Raw genomic sequence first — 19482 nt, forward strand, 5'->3', positions numbered from 1 at the left:
CTTCCCGAGACCATAGACCCTGAGCCTTCAGGGACTCCCAGACCACGCCCCAGCCTAAGAGACTGGCGTCGGTCGTGACAATGATCCACTCCGGTCTTTGGAAACTCATTCCCTGAGACAACCACCAGAGGAGTGAGTCTCTGGTTTTCTGGTCCATCTGAATCTGGGGAGACAAATCTGCATAATCCCCATTCCATTGTTTGAGCATGCACAGTTGCAATGGTCTTAAATGAATTTGAGCAAAGGGAACCACGTCCATTGCCGCAACCATTAGTCCTATTACCTCCATGCACTGAGCTATGGAGGGTTGAGGAATGGATTGAAGAACTCGACAAGTGTTCAAAAGTTTTAATTTCCTGACCTCCGTCAGAAAGATTTTCATTTCTACAGAGTCTATTATTGTTCCCAGGAAGGGAACCCTTGTGAACGGGGACAGAGAACTTTTTTCTATGTTCACCTTCCACCCGTGAGACCTTAGAAAGGCTAGAACAATGTCCGTATGAGCCCTTGCTTTGTGAAAGGACGACGCCTGTATTAAAATGTTGTCTAGGTAAGGTGCTACTGCAATGCCCCTTGGCCTTAGCACCGCTAGAAGGGACCCTAGCACCTTTGTGAAAATTCTGGGAGCAGTGGCCAATCCGAAGGGAAGAGCCACGAACTGGTAATGCTTGTCCAGAAAGGCGAACCTCAGAAACTGATGGTGATCTTTGTGGATAGGAAAATGCAGGTACGCATCCTTTAAGTCCACGGTAGTCATATATTGACCCTCCTGGATCATTGGTAAAATTGTCCGAATGGTTTCCATTTTGAATGATGGAACTCTGAGGAATTTGTTTAGGATCTTTAAGTCCAGAATTGGCCTGAAAGTTCCTTCCTTTTGGGGAACTACAAACAGGTTTGAGTAAAATCCCAGTCCTTGTTCTGCTGTTGGAACTGGGTGTATCACTCCCATTTTTAAAAGGTCTTCTACGTAATGTAAGAATGCCCGTCTCTTTAACTGGTCTAAAGATAAGCGAGACATATGGAACCTTCCCCTTGGAGGAAGATCCTTGAATTCTAGAAGATACCCCTGAGAGACAATTTCTAGTGCCCAGGGGTCCGGAACATCTCTTGCCCAGGCCTGAGCAAAGAGAGAAAGTCTGCCCCCTACTAGATCCGGTCCCGGATCGGGGGCTACCCCTTCATGCTATCTTGGTAGCAAGCAGCAGGCTTTTTGGCCTGTTTACCCTTGTTCCAGCCTTGCAATGGTTTCCATGCTGGTTTGGGTTGGGATGAGTTACCCTCTTGCCTAGTGGCTGTAGAGGTAGAAGCCGGTCCGTTCCTGAAATTGCGAAAGGAACGAAAATTAGACTTATTTTTAGCTTTGAGAGGTCTATCCTGTGGAAGGGCATGTCCCTTTCCTCCAGTGATATCTGAAATAATTTCTTTCAACTCTGGCCCGAATAGGGTCTTACCCTTGAAAGGAATATTAAGCAATTTTGTTTTGGACGACACATCCGCCGACCACGATTTTAGCCAAAGCGCTCTACGCGCCACTATTGCGAAACCAGATTTTTTTGCCGCTAATTTAGCTAACTGAAAAGCGGCATCTGTAAAGAAAGAATTAGCCAACTTCAGGGCGTGAATTCTATCCATGACTTCATCATAAGAAGTCTCCTTCTGGAGCGAGTTTTCTAATTCCTCAAACCAAAAAGCAGCTGCACTGGTTACAGGAATAATGCAAGAAATTGGTTGAAGAAGAAAACCTTGTTGAACAAAAATTTTCTTAAGTAAACCTTTTAATTTTTTATCCATAGGATCTTTGAAAGCGCAACTGTCTTCTATTGGTATAGTCGTGCGCTTAGCTAGCGTTGAAATTGCCCCCTCTACCTTAGGGACCGTCTGCCACGTGTCCCTTCTGGGGTCAACAATGGGGAACATTTTCTTAAATATAGGAGGGGGAACAAAAGGTACACCTGGCTTCTCCCACTCCTTATTCACTATATACGCCACCCTCTTAGGTATCAGAAACGCATCAGTGTGTACTGGGACCTCTAAGAATTTATCCATTTTACACAATTTTTCTGGGACCACCAAAGGTTCACAATCATCAAGCGTAGCTAGGACCTCCTTAAGTAGGGCGCGGAGGTGTTCTAGCTTAAATTTAAATGCTATAGAATCAGGCTCTGCCTGCTGAGAAACTTTTCCTGTGTCAGAAATTTCTCCCTCAGACAGGCCCTCCCTCACCGCCAAGTCAGATTGATGTGAGGGCACTACAGATAATTTATCCTCTGCGTCTGCTTGCTCATTTTCTGTATTTAAAACTGAGCAATCACGCTTCCTAGGAAAAGCTGGCAGTTTGGATAAAAATGCTGCGAGAGAATTATCCATTACTGCTGCTAACTGCTGCATAGTAATAGCAATTGGTGCGTTAGATGTACTGGGCATCGCTTGCGCGGGCACAGCTGGTGTTGACACAGAAGGAGAGGATAGTGAGCTATCCTCACTACCTTCAGCTAAAGAATCATCTTGGGCTATATCTTTAAGTGTGATTGTACGGTCCTTAAGCTGTTTGGACGCTATGGCACACTTCACACATAAATTTAATGGGGGAACCACCTTGGCCTTTGAACATACAGAACATAGGTTATCTGAAGGGTCAGACATGTTTGACAGACTTAAACAGATCTTCAATGCAATAAAAATTATATTTTACAAAACCGTTACTGTGTCTTTAAATAATAAAAGTGCACACTTTATTATTGAAACATCAAAAAACCATCAAATAAACATCCGATTTTAATGAAATTTTCACCACAGTGTCTTAATGCTTTGAAAAGATTGCACACAAATTTTCAGACCAATTAACCCCTTAATGCCCAAACCGGAACTAATAACAGCAACTAACCGGTTAAACACACTACAGTACTCTGCCACAGCTTCCACTGTGGCCTTTACCTTCCTTAGGGATTATTTTAGTAAGAAATAAGCCTCTCTGGAGTCTTTTCTGATGCCTCTGGACTCCCCACGTGAAGCTGCATGAACTGCCTAGGCAAAACAACTGCGCAATTGAGGTATGAAAATGAGGCCTCCTCCCTCTTCATTCCAGAGTGGAGGGGCCTTTCTGACTAGATTAGGTGTCCAAATAAGTGCCAGGTGCAAATTAAACCCCAAAAGTGTTTTAAAGTCTGAAAAAACACCTTAATTATAGTGAAAAACATGCTAAAAAGCAATCGATTATGCCCACAAAAGTGTCAACCAGCATAGAGCCCTTAATATAAGCCCTAATCTTATACAGAGTCTAAGAAAAATGGCTTACCTATCCCAGAGGGGATTGCTGACAGTCTTCTAGCATTACTAGGTCTTGTTAGAAAAATGACTGATCATACCTGAAGCAGTTAAGCCTGCAAACTGTTCCCCCCAACTGAAGTTCTCTGGTTTCAACAGTCCTGCGTGTGAACAGCAATGGATTTTAGTTACTGGTGCTAAAATCATATTCCTCTCGGCAGAAATCTTCATCATTTTCTGCTGCAGAGTAAATAGTACAAGCCGGCACTATTTTAAAATAACAAACTCTTGATAGAAGAATAAAAAACTACAACTAAACACCACATACTCTTTACCACCCCCGTGGAGATGCTACTAGTTAGAGCGGCAAAGAGAATGACTGGGGGGGCGGAGCCTGAGGGGAGCTTTATGGACAGCTTTGCTGTGTGCTCTCTTTGCCACTTCCTGTAGGGATTGAGAATATCCCACAAGTAAGGATGAAGCCGTGGACCGGATACACCAATGTAGGAGAAAAGGAGTTTGAAAAAAAACTCATACAACCCATAAAGGTTCTCAGGAAGAAAAAATTTGAAGAGAAGATCTGGACGTCAGAGACCTTATAAGAAACTTGCAGATTTTGCAAAATTGAAAACTTCCTGACAATTCTTAAAAAAACTGGTGAAACCATCTTAATCACACCAGGAAAAAAATCAAAACTGGTGATAAAAGTACTTGTTACAGGCTGCATTGCCTGAAGAAAAGTCTCAGCTATCTTATTCAAAAACTAAGATTATGAATAAAGAGTTCAAGCCTAAGATAAAATAAAAAGAGGAATATTTACTCAGTTCCAAAAAGGAAAAACTGAACATTCAGTTTTAAAAAGAAAGCTGTAGAACCTTCAGAAAGAGATTAAATATCCCTGGTTCTGGCAAAGCATATGGAATAGAGGATTAAACAAGACCACAAAGGTCTAAAAGAGAAACAGTCTTGGGATACACAAACTGGTATAGAACCCTTTGAAGGAGAAACCCTTCCCCCCAATGAAGCAATTGTAAACGGAAGCAATCTGGCAAACACAAAATTCATTCCTAGGATGTGAAAAGCAGAAGAGTACAAACCTCAGTCAAAATTTAAGTGACTTCCTTTGAGAAATACAAAAAAAAAAAAGTCTTAGAAGAAAGAAGATTGCACAAAGTACAAAGATAATAATTGGTAACCTCTCCTTCTGAGCAAACCAACTCTTTGCGCTCTCCTCATATCCCAGACTGCACCCCAACTCAAGAAAATAAAAGGATTACTAAGAAAACCGTTTTTGAGCCGTGCACTAAGGAAACAACAAAACAAATTGATAAAGCCGATATAGCATGCAAAGTGACATCAAATGGTGAAACCATTTACACAAAACTTCCATATATAGAACAAATAATGGAAGAACGAACAAGCTGTTTGAACTTTGATTTGCATTGATCCACAAGAGAAAGTCGCATGGTACAGTCAAAAGAGACTGCCAGAAAAAAAAATCATAAGTGGAGAAAGAATTTTCTGAAAATTGATTCTCCTACCATGCCTGTGAAGAACAACTGAAAACTTTTGTTAAATATACACCTAAAAGGAAAAACATGGAGTCTGAACCAAAATAAGTTCCATAAGTGGAAGCAAAGAAATACCCTGATGTCCTACAATATACAAAGGAGTTCCCAGAAAAGTCTAGGAGCTATAGTAAGTTCCAAAGGAAGAACCACAATTAGAAAGAATTTGTCTAAAACGACAAATAAAAAAAAAATAGGAACTGGTGGTGGTCTTTGAGATAGGTATATGAAGGAAAGAATCCTTCAAATCTATTGTGAACATAAATGAAACCTGATTAACTAGGGTAAAATGGACCCATCTTGAAAGAAGTAATTCTGAGCAACCTGAAAGTTTCAGGATCCAAAATAAGCCATAAAGTTCCCAATTTTGTATGGACAAGAAACATTGATTAAAATCTTTGATCTTATTCCAAAAACTAGAACTGGCACTAAAATCTCCTAGGTTCCAAGTCAAGGGGTTGAGAGAAAAAGAACCTTTTTCAATACAGGATCTTTCAGAAAAGAAGCCATAATAACCTTAATCACAGGAAAAAGTTGTCCTGAAACCCATACTGTAATCATAGGCAATTATGAGGAGCATCCAGAAATTCTGGACATAGTGCGACTAAGCCTTTAAAAAATAAAAAAATAAATTAGGAGTAAACTACCATGTACAAGATAGGAATCTAGATTGGAGGTTCAAGATATTTGTAAAAGAAAGGAGGCTACCAAATGATTTGGCCTTAATATAAAATATTAGTCTTCCAGACAGCTCTATAAACATCTAGAGTTTGTGAAAAAGGGGGAAAATAAATCATTACCCAGAATAAACAGAAACCAGAAACCAAGTCTACCAAAAAGATCATGTCTACTATCGATAAAATAAAATGACATGCAGAGCTCTTCTGGATGGACTGCAAAGGTGATAACTTAGCATTGAAATGAATAATTACTGAATTGGCATTGCCAAATAACGAATTTACTGAGTTGAGAAGATTCAAAAGATTTTAACATTTTTCAACAGAAATCTTCAGCAATTACATCAGACAGATTTTCCTAAAGTGCAGTGTTCTCCCCAGGACCTTTTTAGCGGGTGCACCAACCGGCTGATTTTGCTGACCACCCAGCTAAATATATTAAGCTAAAATTTGCAAATATGAAAAATTTCAAATTTTTATTACACCGATTTACACAATACATTTAGGTTAAATTATGCAATTAATTTGCATTTTGGATAGCAGAAAAATATTACACTGCCCCAATGTTGCTACTTCGTAATGCCACCCGGCTGGCAAAATTTTTTGTGGAGAACACTGAAGTGAATAGACTGCAATTAAACAAAACAAAAAAAAATGATAGCACAACATAAAAATAAGAAAAATTCAGCGCGCACTAAACTATATAGTAAAATATACATAAATTTAATAAGGGTCTGTTGTCGGTGTTTAGAAAAACTTAAGCATGTAAACTATGCCCACAACACGCTATAAAACTCACAGATTGCCCTATAAATCTAGGAGCAGTATAGTCTAGAAAGTTGGTAATGTCTGTATATGAGATGTGTGTCCTGGCTATGATGTTCCTCAAAATTGGTGTACCTACTAATAGCCTGTGGGATATGCGAGTGCATGATATGGCTAAACTTACTTCAGATGCACCACTCTACCATGCTTAAAGCTGCAATAAAGACTGCTTCCAGTAGAGAGCCCATCCAGCACTGTGCCATTGACAGTAGAGGATATCAAAGAGTACAAAGGCAAACCAACAGGAGGAAGCTAAGGGACAAGATCCTGCAACACCTGAGGCAGACTAATCCAACAGGAGCCGGATAAGGGTCCAGTCCACACGACACCTATGGTATGCTAGTGATAAACTCCTGCAGGAAAATTACATTCACTGCCTAAGTACTCTAATATTGGCTTCTTGTAAATCCAGGGTTCCTGAAGGGGAACTAGTTCTGAGAACCCCTAATCACAAAGAAACGCGAGTACTTCAGTTCTTCACCTCTCTTTTGAGAGGCAAAGATAAGACTTGAACACCAAAGAAGTAAGAGGGATTAAAAGTCTGTAGAATGTTTGATATCTTTACCTCCTTTCCTTATGAAAGAAATCTTTATTGAGACATCCTAATCTATGTATACAAACAAGGACCGTTAGTGTTAAAAGTATGCTTTACTAGAGTGCAGTTGTACATTAATGCTATACTACTACAAAGATCAAACCACCAATAAAACAGGATAGGCGTGAATCAACTATACAGTTTGCAAAGATCATTTTTGTCATGCAAAGGTATGATTGTTGTATTTGCTACAGTAGTTTATAAATGTGTAAAACAGAAAACTTGGGACTACAGAGGCAAATGTTTTAACTTCAGAGCAGCTAACTAATATAAATAAAAGTCGATACTTTGATCTGTGTGTCTATCACCTTATTGGACAACAGTCCAATTGTTACTGCCTAGATCTCAGCATGGAGGAGACTTAAAGGAACAAAAAAAAAAAAGGATTAAACTAAAGCATGCAATTTTAAACACATTTCCAATTTATCTCTTATCTAATTTGCTCAATTCTCTTGGTAACCTGTGCTGAAAAGAATACCTAGACTTATGAGCAGCAATGCATTATTGGGAGCTAGCTGCTAATTGGTGGCTGCACATATATGCCTCCTTTAATTGGCTTAGCTGATGTGTTCAGCTATTTCCCAGTAGTGTATTGTTGCTTATCCAACAAACAAAATCAAGAGAACAAAGCAAATTTAATAGAAGTAAACTGCAAAGTTGTTTAGAATTGCCTGCTCTATTCGAATAATGAAAGAAAAATGTTGGGTTTCATATCCCTTTAAGGTGTGAGGAGTGACTCCAGTCTCTGATCAAACCATACACAGCCAGCCCCCTTCGGGAAGACAAAACTCCCTTTCCCACAATATCTAGTAACATGAATTATGGCCATAACTCTCCCCAAAAAACAGCTTCAGTATCCATGTATCAATGTATTTGTTTTTTAAAACTGTATCGTAAAAGGGACATTATAGTGCAAAATGTACCCAATATAGGGGGTTAAAAGTCCTGCTTGAGAGCCAAGGGAAGCTGCTGGTCCCAAGTAGACATGACCAGTGACTGGTGGGGTAGTGCAATTGCAGTTCTCTGCAACCCCTGAGCAGGACGTTTACCTCCTATAAATACATAGACAAATGAGAGGGTGCCATTTTTGCATTACAATGCCCGTTTAAGGATCAATGCTAAACGACCAGTAAAATGCTCCAATGAAACAAACTACACGTGCTTAAAGGCATCTAAAACTCAAATGTTTTTTCATGATTCTGATAAAGAATATAATTTTTAACAACTTTCCTATTTACTTCTATTATAAAATTGTCTTTGTTTTCTTGTTGTCCTTTGTTGCAAAACTGCTGCCATATAGTACTGCAGACACGTGCACACGTGAATTTACTTCCCTGCTTTTCAACAATGTTATACACTAGCAAGAGCACTAAATGGCAGCACTATTTCACGCATGTGCACACTACTTATCTAGATATCTATTCAACAAAGAACAACAAAAGAACAAAGCAAATTTGATAAGAGAAATTAATGTGGAACTTTCTTATCTTTGTATTCTCTGTCGGGTTGCATGTCCCTTTAAAGCTGCAGGTTAGAATGTGGGAGAACAAGAACAACACTATAAAAGATGATGTTTATAGGAAAGAAACAATGACATTCTTACCAAAGACAGTAAACATTTTGGGAACAGTTAATTATAGTGTTAATTTTAGAGTTCTGTCCATACAAGCAGAGCAGCAGCCAATATACAGCAGGATGAAAGAACAAAGGGAGAGAAGCTATAAAAGGTGGCTAAAGAGAATACTACAAATGGTTTGTATGTTCAGTAGTGGCATCTTCGAGAAAGACAACATGAAGTAGATCTTTAAAACGCCCTGTACTTTTATTTTAGTTTAATGTCAGGTTTGTAATTTACATATTACTTCTTCCTTTTCAGTTATCACAAAAACCTCTTCATATAAGTTACGCAGGGATCCCCTATATTCTCAAACATCAATATATAAAGAAAACTTATTACATTAGACTGAAAGTAAACACGGGTTTATCTCACCCCATACCCCAGTAGGTAGACCACAACAATTCAAATACTCTTTTACAGATATGCCTGGGGTACTAATACATTTGTTTTACACTAGAAATGATGTGTTTGTGTTGCAAGATAAAATGGGAGCTAAACTGAATAAGGAAGACGCATTGTAATCTTATTAAATAACCCTTTATCTCCAATTGCCATACATAAAAATATATAATAAATAGATTCAAATCTGCATATACACCCAACAACACAAATATAGACAGACATTATCTCCTAAGGATATACTCTACTACAAGGGATCACTATATAAGAGCACTTAAGATCCTGAGAAGTCTGAGCAATAATAATATATATAATATGCCAACTCCATAAACTGTACACTAAAATGCAACATTTACAGGATTTTCAAAAAAACAAGCCAACAATAAATAATATAGATATACAGATAGATATATACAGCTATAAACACACACATATATATATATTTCCCAAGAGAAACAATCTGGGTAATATTTGTTTACAATTATATGGAGTATAAACATAAAAACTACTTTATTTTTATATTTTTTATTGCATGAAAAAGTGAATAGATGACTTACCTAAGAGAGGAGATGTTGCAGGACAGAGTGGCAAATCTTCTCCACGAAGAACAGACTTGGATATCAAACTTAGATTGGCATAGACATCTCCAGGATGGGAGGTGTGGTTGTGATTCAGTATAACTAAGGGGGGTCCTTTATAAAATACCCCCAAAAAAGAAGCCACTCGTTTTCTATATCCTTCTCGGTAAAGAAAAGCCATAACAACCAGCTGGACACAAAGAAATAGGAGCAGGTACCGGCCCTTTGAAAATGCCATTTTAAGTCAATTTTTTTTGTAATAAAACCAGAAGGAAAAAAAAAAAAAGAAGTTTATTCAACAAAATAGTAAAGTTCTATTTAACAGGCTATGTCAGCTTTTCACAATCTGATGCATGGTGGGGGAAAAAATAAAATGTTACAGCTCTGATATGGCAAAAAGTAAAACACCACCAGTCAAATATGGCAAAAACTGTGATGCTGTAGAGTTCCAAAAAGAGAGGCAACGTTGAGCAAGGCACATTAGAGAAGTAGTATGGACTGGAGAGGTTAACCAGTGTTGTGTTGCGGCACCTGTGCCAATTGAGAGATATCTGGTGGCAAGAAGGCTCTCTCACAGCTGAGCCACAAGCCTCGAACATGCCAGATGTTCAAACCTGAAAAACACAAGAGGAGAAAGAATTGAGAGAGATTTCATGACATCAGTTTTCGTTCACATGCCAACTGCTCCACCCAACAAAGTGACATTGCAAGCACTGGCAGAAGGAGAACACTCGGGTGCCTGCTTTGAGACAGATCTGTGCAGTAGGTGATTTTGTAAGCTCTGATGCAGCGTGTACGTTGGGTTACAAACAGTCTGCTTCCTCAGACTAAGCAAGCATTTAACACTAGGAAGCAGACTATTGTGCAACTTATCACAAAGAGACAAATAAAAAGGAAACTGCAGAACAAATATTACAAAACTTGCTTGGCAATTCATTTCATTTTCAAACCAACAGATTTTTTTTTTAATTTTTAAATAAAAGTAGAAACATCTGTTCCTTTATGGTTTGCTGCTTTAATTTTCTAAATGCAAAATCCGGCACCTAACCAGTGATAGCTAATCTCCTCTGCTACATTAAAAACATGATCAAAAGGTCCAATAAAGTTATTTTGTTTTGCTTTTAATTAAGTATATTCATATAGGTTGCCACCTATTAAAAGCTGCATCAATATTTAACCACCAAAGGAAGCTGTGTATAAAATAAATGATTCATTAAATCCACAGATGCTGCAGTAATGTTACATTACAAATAAATCCTGCATATTTTAACTATGGACGACATGTCAACTAAATCTGAAGCTTAATGCAATATATAGCAAAATATTAAACAAGGACAACATGCATTTAAAGTATACAGAATGTGCAGTGCTTTGCCATGTGATTATACTAATCCTAATTATTTTACCTTTACAGTAACACACAAACCATTGATTTGACCTGAAGACTGCTAGCAGCAAAGTTTTTTTACTCCGCCATGGTTAACATCCCAGTTAAAAAAAAAAGAAAAAAAAAAAGAATTAATTTTATCCCAGCTGCTATGAACACACAGAGCAGTGTTTAACACCCTCCCATGACTGACACTAACAAAGAATGAAAGGGATTTGTTTTCCACAAACCTTGGGTGCTATCACCGAATACAGCAGTTTATGTGCAGTGTTGCTTCTTTCAGAACCATATTTGTGGTACAGAGAGAGACATAGGAGGCATTTAACATGAAGCACATACCCAGTAGTAAAAAAATGTACTGTATTGTTGTACAGACTGTACTGGAAATCCTACTGAAATACTGGACTTTCCAGTTGAATACTAGACACCCGACAACCCTTTTGTTTAAATGCAGATTCTTTCAAACCTACCTTTTGTAAACACAAGAACCACCTTTCCAAATCTCATACTTAATAAAGTTTCAAAATGTGTAACCGTCTAGGAGACTAACATTCTCAGTAAACACCTGCCAAATAAGAGTCCCTCATTAGTGTGACACAGCATCTCTGTGTTTAGTAAAATTGTAAGAGGTTAAAACAGACAGGAAGCCCAATATTGCTATAAGAAAGAAGAAAAAAAAAGGGTTTGACTACATTCTCTTAACAGCTTAGTTCCACATGATGAAACATAGTTTAGCTAATAAGTCACTGTTTCTTTAGTGATTTGTGAAAGAATGACATCAGAGGAAAACCTTGAGATAACGAATAATTCTCATTCTTTTACTTAATCAGTAGTGTATGCTTATCTATAGGGTGTGAGGATCTATAGATCTTGGAACTTTAGCTACATAGTGAACTTACTAACCAGGGATAGAGTAGGCTGCTCATTTTCTAAAATATAAATGTTTTTTAATAAAGCTTTGTAATTTTGGAGGTAAGTACCTGAGCTAAGTAACCTGCACAAACCAGCCAGTAAGCATGGGTTTCCTGATCATTTAAACAACTAAATTAAATTTAACAAGCTTGTTTTCATATGCACTTTTTGTTTTGTTTATGAAAGTATGAAAGTCAAAATGAAACATTCATCTAGAACACATGCACATTTAAGACACTTTTACATTCACTTTAATCAAATTTACTTTGTAGTCTAGATATCCTTTGTTGATCATCATTTGTACATATCCTTAGCAGCAGCAATGTGCTACTCAGAGCTAGCTGGTGATTGGAGGCCACAGACACACACACCTACTGTCACTTTCAACTAGATCCAAGCAGTACAACGCTGCTCTAGTTAACTTCAACTATGTGTTTATCTATAGAGCATTTTCATGTTGTCCCTTAAACTATCGCCACAACAGCCATTAAAGTAAATATTTAACATAAGATATGTTTTAAATTTCTAAAAAGCAGACTCAAACTTTATTATACTTGTAGTTTTGTTATAACGGCATCTATGTTTGTCTGTTTTGTGTACGTTTAACTACTTATTGCCTGGGTTCTACTGTGTAGCATGTGAGGTTTTGTCTTTGTTTTGAGTATTTCTGTGATTTTTCAGATTTGTGCAATCAATAGTATTTCATTAATGTATAGTAGGCTGTGTGTATATTTTTTATAGCAGTCTTGAATTCAAGAATAGTGACTGCTAGCACCTAATATTTTTTGCTACACATGTGACTGGTGCACACCGACTCAATATAAAAAAAATAAAAAAAATAAAAACGGATTACTCCACACAGGTCCCTCACGGTTCTGCCCTGTTAGCCTCAATTTTACACCTCAACCAATTGTATAACCTGGATACTCTGAATGACATTCTTCAACTTCGCCCCAGAAAAAAAAAAAAAAAAAAAAAAAAAGGGAAAAATATAAACAGCAGTAAAAAGACCTAATCTGCACGGCTGAGCTGTATAGAACAAATGAACATAAGATAGTTATATAATAATTGTCAGGTGGCAATGGACAGACAGCTGCAATTAATTACTTTAAAAATAGATTGAGTGAGACCATTTTGTATTTTACATGGGCATGTGAAGCTTATAAATTTACGTCTATAACTTATATTGCAAATAAGGGGGTGATTTATCAAAGTAATCTGCCTGTAATTGTGGCCATAATTATGCATATGAACCTATCGCCATATTTATGTAAGCAAGCTGCCCCTAAAATTGCGCAAATCTGAAAGAAAATTCTTCGCACTCCGCTTGCATTCGCCGAAGCGCACAGGCATGCTCCCGAGCTCACCAATATACATTAGAAACCCCACGTTTCTTATTTATCATTGCTTTGCGTCACATTTCAAAAAATAGAAAATATAACATTAACACATTATTAAACTAGGTACTGTACCTGACTGCACAAAATGTAAAAGATATGACATAAAACATAAATTATGTAGTTTCATAGTGGCACGAGTCCATGAGCTAGTGACATATGGGATATACATTCCTACCAGGAGGGGGCAAAGTTTCCCAAACCTCAAATGCCTATAAATACACCTTCCACCACACTCATTCCTCAGTTTAATGAATAGCTAAGTAGTGAGGTGTAAAAAGGAGTAAAAAAAAAGCATACAAAAAAGAGGAACTGGAAAAAATAGTGCTTTTATACAAAAAAAAAAAATCATAACCACCACAAAAAAGGGTGGGTCTCATGGACTCTTGCCACTATGAAAAAAATTATTTTATCAGGTAAGTTCTTACATAAATTATGTTTTCTTTCATGTAAGTGGCCATGAGCTAGTAACGTATGGGATAAAATACCCAAGAAGTGGAAGTCCACAGAAGAGTCACTAGAGAGGGAGAAAAAGAAGTCCACAGAAGAGTCACTAGAGAGGGAGGGATAAAATAACAGTAATTCCGCTGAGAAATTAAATTCAAACAATAATTAAGTTTTTCTTAACTTAAATTATAAGCAGTAGAATCAAACAGACAGCTGCCTGAAGAACTTTTCTACCAAAGACTGCTAAAAAAAAAACCAAATACATCAAAATGGTAAAATTTTGTAAATGTATGCAAAGAAAGCCAAGTTGCTGCTTTTGCAAATCTGATCAACCGAAGCTTCATTCTTAAAAGTCCAAGAAGAAACGACTGATCTAGTAGAATGAGCTGTAATTCTCTGAGGCAGAGACTGCCCTGCTTTCAAATAAGCTTTGTGAATCAAAAAAGCTTTAACCAAGATGCCATAATGGTAATCAAAAAAGCTTTAACCAAGATGAAGTAATGGAAAAAACAGACTAGAAGTCTTTCTGGAATCCAAACAATGTATAGATCTTTCCAGAGAATTCTTAGGATTAAGACACAAAGGAACGAACAACAATTTCCCTACTAATGTTTATAGAATTCACAACTTTAAGAAGGAATTTGAATTAAGTCCGCAAAACAGCTTTATCTTGATGGAAAAATCAGATGTGGAGGCTCACAAGAGCGCTGATAACTCAAACTCTTCCAGCAGAAGATATAGCCAAAAGAAACAACACTTTCCAAGAAAGTAGTTTAATATCCAAAGAATGCATAGGCACAAAAGGAGGAGCCTGCAAAATCCTTAACCAAATAAAGACTCCAAGAAGGGTAAATTAATTAAATAGGTTTGATACGAACCAAAGCTTGAACAAAAAACAGTGAATATCAGGAAGTTTAGCAATCTTTCTATGAAATAAAACAGAGCAGAGATTTGTCACGTCAAAGTACTTGTACAAAACCTTATTCAACCACCCTGAAGAAATTATAAAATTCTAGGAGTTCTAAAAGAATGTCAAGAGAATTTATGAAAACACCACCATAAAAACAGAATTTATGCTTACCTGATAAATTACTTTCTCCAACGGTGTGTCCGGTCCACGGTGTCATCCATTACTTGTGGGATATTCTCCTCCCCCACAGGGAAAGGCAAGGAGAGCACACAGCAAGAGCTGTCCATATAGTCCCTCCCAGGCTCCGCCCCCCCAGTCATTCGACCGACGGTTAGGAGAAAAAAAGGAGAAACTATAGGGTACCGTGGTGACTGTAGTGTATAGAGAAAGAAATTCTTCAAACCTGATTAAAAAACCAGGGCGGGCCGTGGACCGGACACACCGTTGGAGAAAGTAATTTATCAGGTAAGCATAAATTCTGTTTTCTCCAACATTGGTGTGTCCGGTCCACGGTGTCATCCATTACTTGTGGGAACCAATACCAAAGCTTTAGGACACGGATGAAGGGAGGGAGCAAATCAGGTTACCTAAACAGAAGGCACCACGGCTTGCAAAACCTTTCTCCCAAAAATAGCCTCCGAAGAAGCAAAAGTATCAAATTTGTAGAATTTGGACAAAGTGTGCAGAGAAGACCAGGTCGCTGCCTTACATATCTGATCAACAGAAGCCTCGTTCTTGAAGGCCCATGTGGAAGCCACAGCCCTAGTAGAGTGAGCTGTGATTCGTTCAGGAGGCTGCCGTCCGGCAGTCTCGTAAGCCAATCGTATGATGCTTTTCAGCCAAAAGGAGAGAGAGGTAGCAGTAGCTTTTTTGACCTCTCCTCTTGCCAGAATAAACGACAAACAGAGAAGACGTTTGTCTGAAATCCTTTGTTGCTTCTAAATAGAACTTTAAAGCACGGACTACATCTAAATTGTGAAACAAGCGTTCCTTCTTTGAAACTGGATTCGGACACAAGGAAGGCACAGCTATTTCCTGGTTAATATTCTTGTTGGAAACAACCTTTGGAAGGAAACCAGGTTTAGTACGCAAAACAACCTTATCTGAATGGAACACCAGATAGGGCGGATTACACTGCAGAGCAGATAATTCAGAAACTCTTCTAGCAGAAGAAATAGCAACCAAAAACAGAACTTTCCAAGATAACAACTTGATATCTATGGCATGTAAGGGTTCAAACGGAACCCCTTGAAGAACTGAAAGAACCAAATTTAGACTCCAGGGAGGAGTCAAGGGTCTGTAAACAGGCTTGATCCTGACCAAAGCCTGAACAGAAGCTTGAACATCTGGCACAGCTGCCAGTCGTTTGTGTAACAAGACAGATAAAGCAGAAATCTGTCCTTTTAGAGAACTCGCTGATAATCCCTTATCCAAACCTTCTTGGAGAAAGGAAAGGATCCTAGGAATTTTAATCTTACTCCATGAGAATCCCTTGGATTCACACCAACAGATATATCTTTTCCATATTTTATGGTAATCTTTCTAGTCACAGGTTTTCTGGCTTGTACCAGAGTATCTATCACAGAATCCGAAAACCCACGCTTAGACAAAATCAAGCGTTCAATTTCCAAGCAGTCAGCTGGAGAGAAACTAGATTTGGATGTTCGAATGGACCTTGTACTAGAAGATCCTGTCTCAAAGGTAGCTTCCATGGTGGAGCCGATGACATATTCACCAGGTCTGCAGACCAAGTCCTGCGTGGCCACGCAGGAGCTATCAAAATCACTGAGGCCTTCTCCTGTTTGATCCTGGCTACCAGCCTGGGAATGAGAGGGAACGGTGGAAACGCATAAGCTAGGTTGAAAGTCCAAGGCGCCACTAATGCATCCACTAGAGTCGCCTTGGGATCCCTGGATCTGGACCCATAGCAAGGAACCTTGAAGTTCTGACGAGACGCCATCAGATCCATGTGTGGAATGCCCCATAATTGGGTCAACTGGGCAAACACCTCCGGGTGGAGTTCCCACTCCCCCGGATGAAAGGTCTGACGACTCAGATAATCCGCCTCCCAGTTTTCCACTCCTGGGATGTGGATCGCAGACAGGTGGCAGGGGTGATCCTCCGCCCATTTGATGATCTTGGTCACCTCTCTCATCGCCAGGGAACTCCTTGTTCCCCCCTGATGGTTGAAGTAAGCAACAGTCGTCATGTTGTCTGATTGGAATCTTATGAATCTGGCCTTTGCTAGTTGAGGCCAAGCCCGGAGAGCATTGAATATCGCTCTCAGTTCCAGAATGTTTATCGGTAGAAGAGACTCTTCCCGAGACCATAGACCCTGAGCTTTCAGGGAATCCCAGACCGCGCCCCAGCCTAATAGACTGGCGTCGGTCGTGACAATGACCCACTCTGGTCTGCGGAAGCTCATTCCCTGGGACAGGTGATCCTGGTCAGCCACCAACGGAGTGAGTCTCTGGTCTTCTGATCTATTTGAATCACTGGAGACAAGTCTGTATAGTCCCCATTCCACTGTTTGAGCATGCACAGTTGTAATGGTCTTAGATGAATTCGCGCAAAAGGAACTATGTCCATTGCTGCAACCATCAACCCTACTACTTCCATGCACTGAGCTATGGAAGGCCGTAGAAACAGAGTGAAGAACTTGAAAAGCGTTTAGAAGCTTTGACTCTGACATCTGTCAGGAAAATCTTCATTTCTAAAGAATCTATTATTGTTCCCAAGAAAGGGACTCTTGTTGACGGAGACGGGGAACTTTTTTCTATGTTCACCTACCACCCGTGAGATCTGAGAAAGGCTAGAACAAGGTCTGTGTGAGCCTTTGTCTTTGAAAGAGACGACGCTTGAATTAGGATGTCGTCCAAGTAAGGTGCCACTGCAAAGCCCCTGGGTCTTAGAACCGCTAGAAGGGACCCGAGCACCTTTGTGAAAATCCTTGGAGCAGTGGCTAGTCCGAATGGGAGAGCCACAATAGGTAATGTTTGTCCAGAAAGGCGAACCTTAGGAACTGATGATGATCTTTGTGGATAGGAATATGCAGATACGCATCCTTTAGATCCACGGTAGTCATAAATTGACCCTCCTGGATTGTAGGTAAAATCGTTCGAATAGTTTCAATTTTGAACGATGGCACTCTGAGAAATTTGTTTAGAATTTTTAAATCCAGAATTGGTCTGAAAGTTCCCTCTTTTTTTGGGAACTACAAACAGATTTGAGTAAAACCCCTGACATTGTTCCACAGTTGGAACTGGGTGTATCACTCCCATCTTTAACAGGTCTTCTACACAATGTAAGAATGCCTGTCTCTTAACTTGGTTTGAAGATAAGTGAGACATGTGGAACCTTCCCCTTGGGGTAGTTCCTTGAATTCTAGAAGATAACCCTGAGAGACTATTTCTAGTGCCCAGGGATCCTGAACATCTCTTGCCCAAGCCTGAGCAAAGAGAGAGAGAGTCTGCCCCCTACTAGATCCGGTTCCGGATCGGGGGCTACCTCTTCATGCTGTCTTGGTAGCAGCAGCAGGCTTCTTGGCCTGTTTACCCTTGTTCCAGCCTTGCATTGATTTCCAAGCTGGTTTAGTCTGGGAAGCGTTACCCTCTTGTCTAGAGGCTGCCGAGTTGGAAGCCGGTCCGTTCCTGAAATTCCGAAAGGAACGAAAATTGGACTTATTCTTAGCCAGAGCGCTCTGCGCGCCACAATTGTAAACCCTGAATTTTTTGCCGCTAACCTCGCTAACTGCAAAGCGGCGTCTAAAATAAAGGAATTAGCTAACTTAAGTGCGTAAATTCTATCCATGACTTCCTCATACGGAGTCTCCCTACTGAGCGACTTTTCCAGTTCCTCGAACCAGAACCCCGCCGCTGTAGTGACAGGAATAATGCACAAAATAGGTTGAAGGAGGTAACCTTGCTGTACAAAAATCTTTTTAAGCAAACCCTCCAATTTTTTATCCATAGCATCTTTGAAAGCACAATTGTCATCAATAGGAATGGTCGTGCGCTTGGCTAGAGTAGAAAACGCCCCCTCGACCTTAGGGACTGTTTGCCATGTGTCCTTCCTGGGGTCGACCATAGGGAACAATTTCTTAAATATAGGAGGAGGGACAAAAGGTATGCCTGGCTTCTCCCACTCCTTATTCACTATGTCCGCCACCTGTTTAGGTATCGGAAAAGCATCAGGGTGCACCGGGACCTCAAGGAACTGTCCATCTTGCACAATTTTTCTGGGTTGACCAGATTGTCACAATCATCCAGAGTAGATAGCACCTCCTTAAGTAATGCGCGGAGATGCTCTAATTTAAATTTAAATGTCACAACATCAGGTTCTGCCTGCTGAGAAATTCTTCCTGTATCAGAAATTTCCCCATCTGACAAACCCTCCCTCACTGCCACTTCAGATTGGTGTGAGGGTATGACAGAAAAATCATCATCAGCGCCCTCCTGCTCTACAGTGTTTAAAACAGAGCAATCGCGCTTTCTATGAAATGCTGGCATTTTGGATAAAATATTAGCTATGGAGTTATCCATTACTGCCGTCAATTACTGTATAGTAACAAGCATTGGCACGCTAGAAGTACTAGGGGTCGCCTGCGCGGGCATAACTGGTATAGACACAGAAGGAGATGATGTAGAACTATGTCTACTTCCTTCATCTGAGGAATCATCCTGGGCAACTTTACAATTTGTGACAGTTCTGTCCTTACTTTGTTTGGACGCTATGGCACAATTATCACACTATATTTGAAGGGGGAACCACATTGGCTACCATACATACAGAACATGATATATCTGAAGGTACAGACATGTTAAACAGGCTTAAACTGGTTAATAAAGCACAAAAAACGTTTTAAAACAAAACCGTTACTGTCTCTTTAAATGTTAAACAGGG

The 19482-nt window shown here is 39.4% G+C and overlaps 1 protein-coding gene across 3 annotated transcripts in view; it reads right to left on the reverse strand.

Annotated features, from left to right (window-relative positions):
- Positions 1–19482, reverse strand: part of LOC128639107 (beta-1,4-galactosyltransferase 3) — a 443577-nt gene that overhangs the window by 267042 nt on the left and 157053 nt on the right. For 2 of the 3 annotated variants that reach the window (XM_053691263.1, XM_053691264.1), the window contains one exon: positions 9507–10141. In XM_053691263.1, coding sequence (XP_053547238.1) covers positions 9507–9765 — 259 coding nt within the window. In that variant the 5' untranslated portion in view covers positions 9766–10141. Of the gene's footprint in view, positions 1–9506; positions 10142–11144; positions 11169–19482 lie in introns of those variants that run through there. The other variant, XM_053691265.1, reaches the window with a different exon arrangement.

This window comes from Bombina bombina, chromosome 8, assembly GCF_027579735.1.
Source record: "Bombina bombina isolate aBomBom1 chromosome 8, aBomBom1.pri, whole genome shotgun sequence".
Taxonomy (NCBI): domain Eukaryota; kingdom Metazoa; phylum Chordata; class Amphibia; order Anura; family Bombinatoridae; genus Bombina; species Bombina bombina.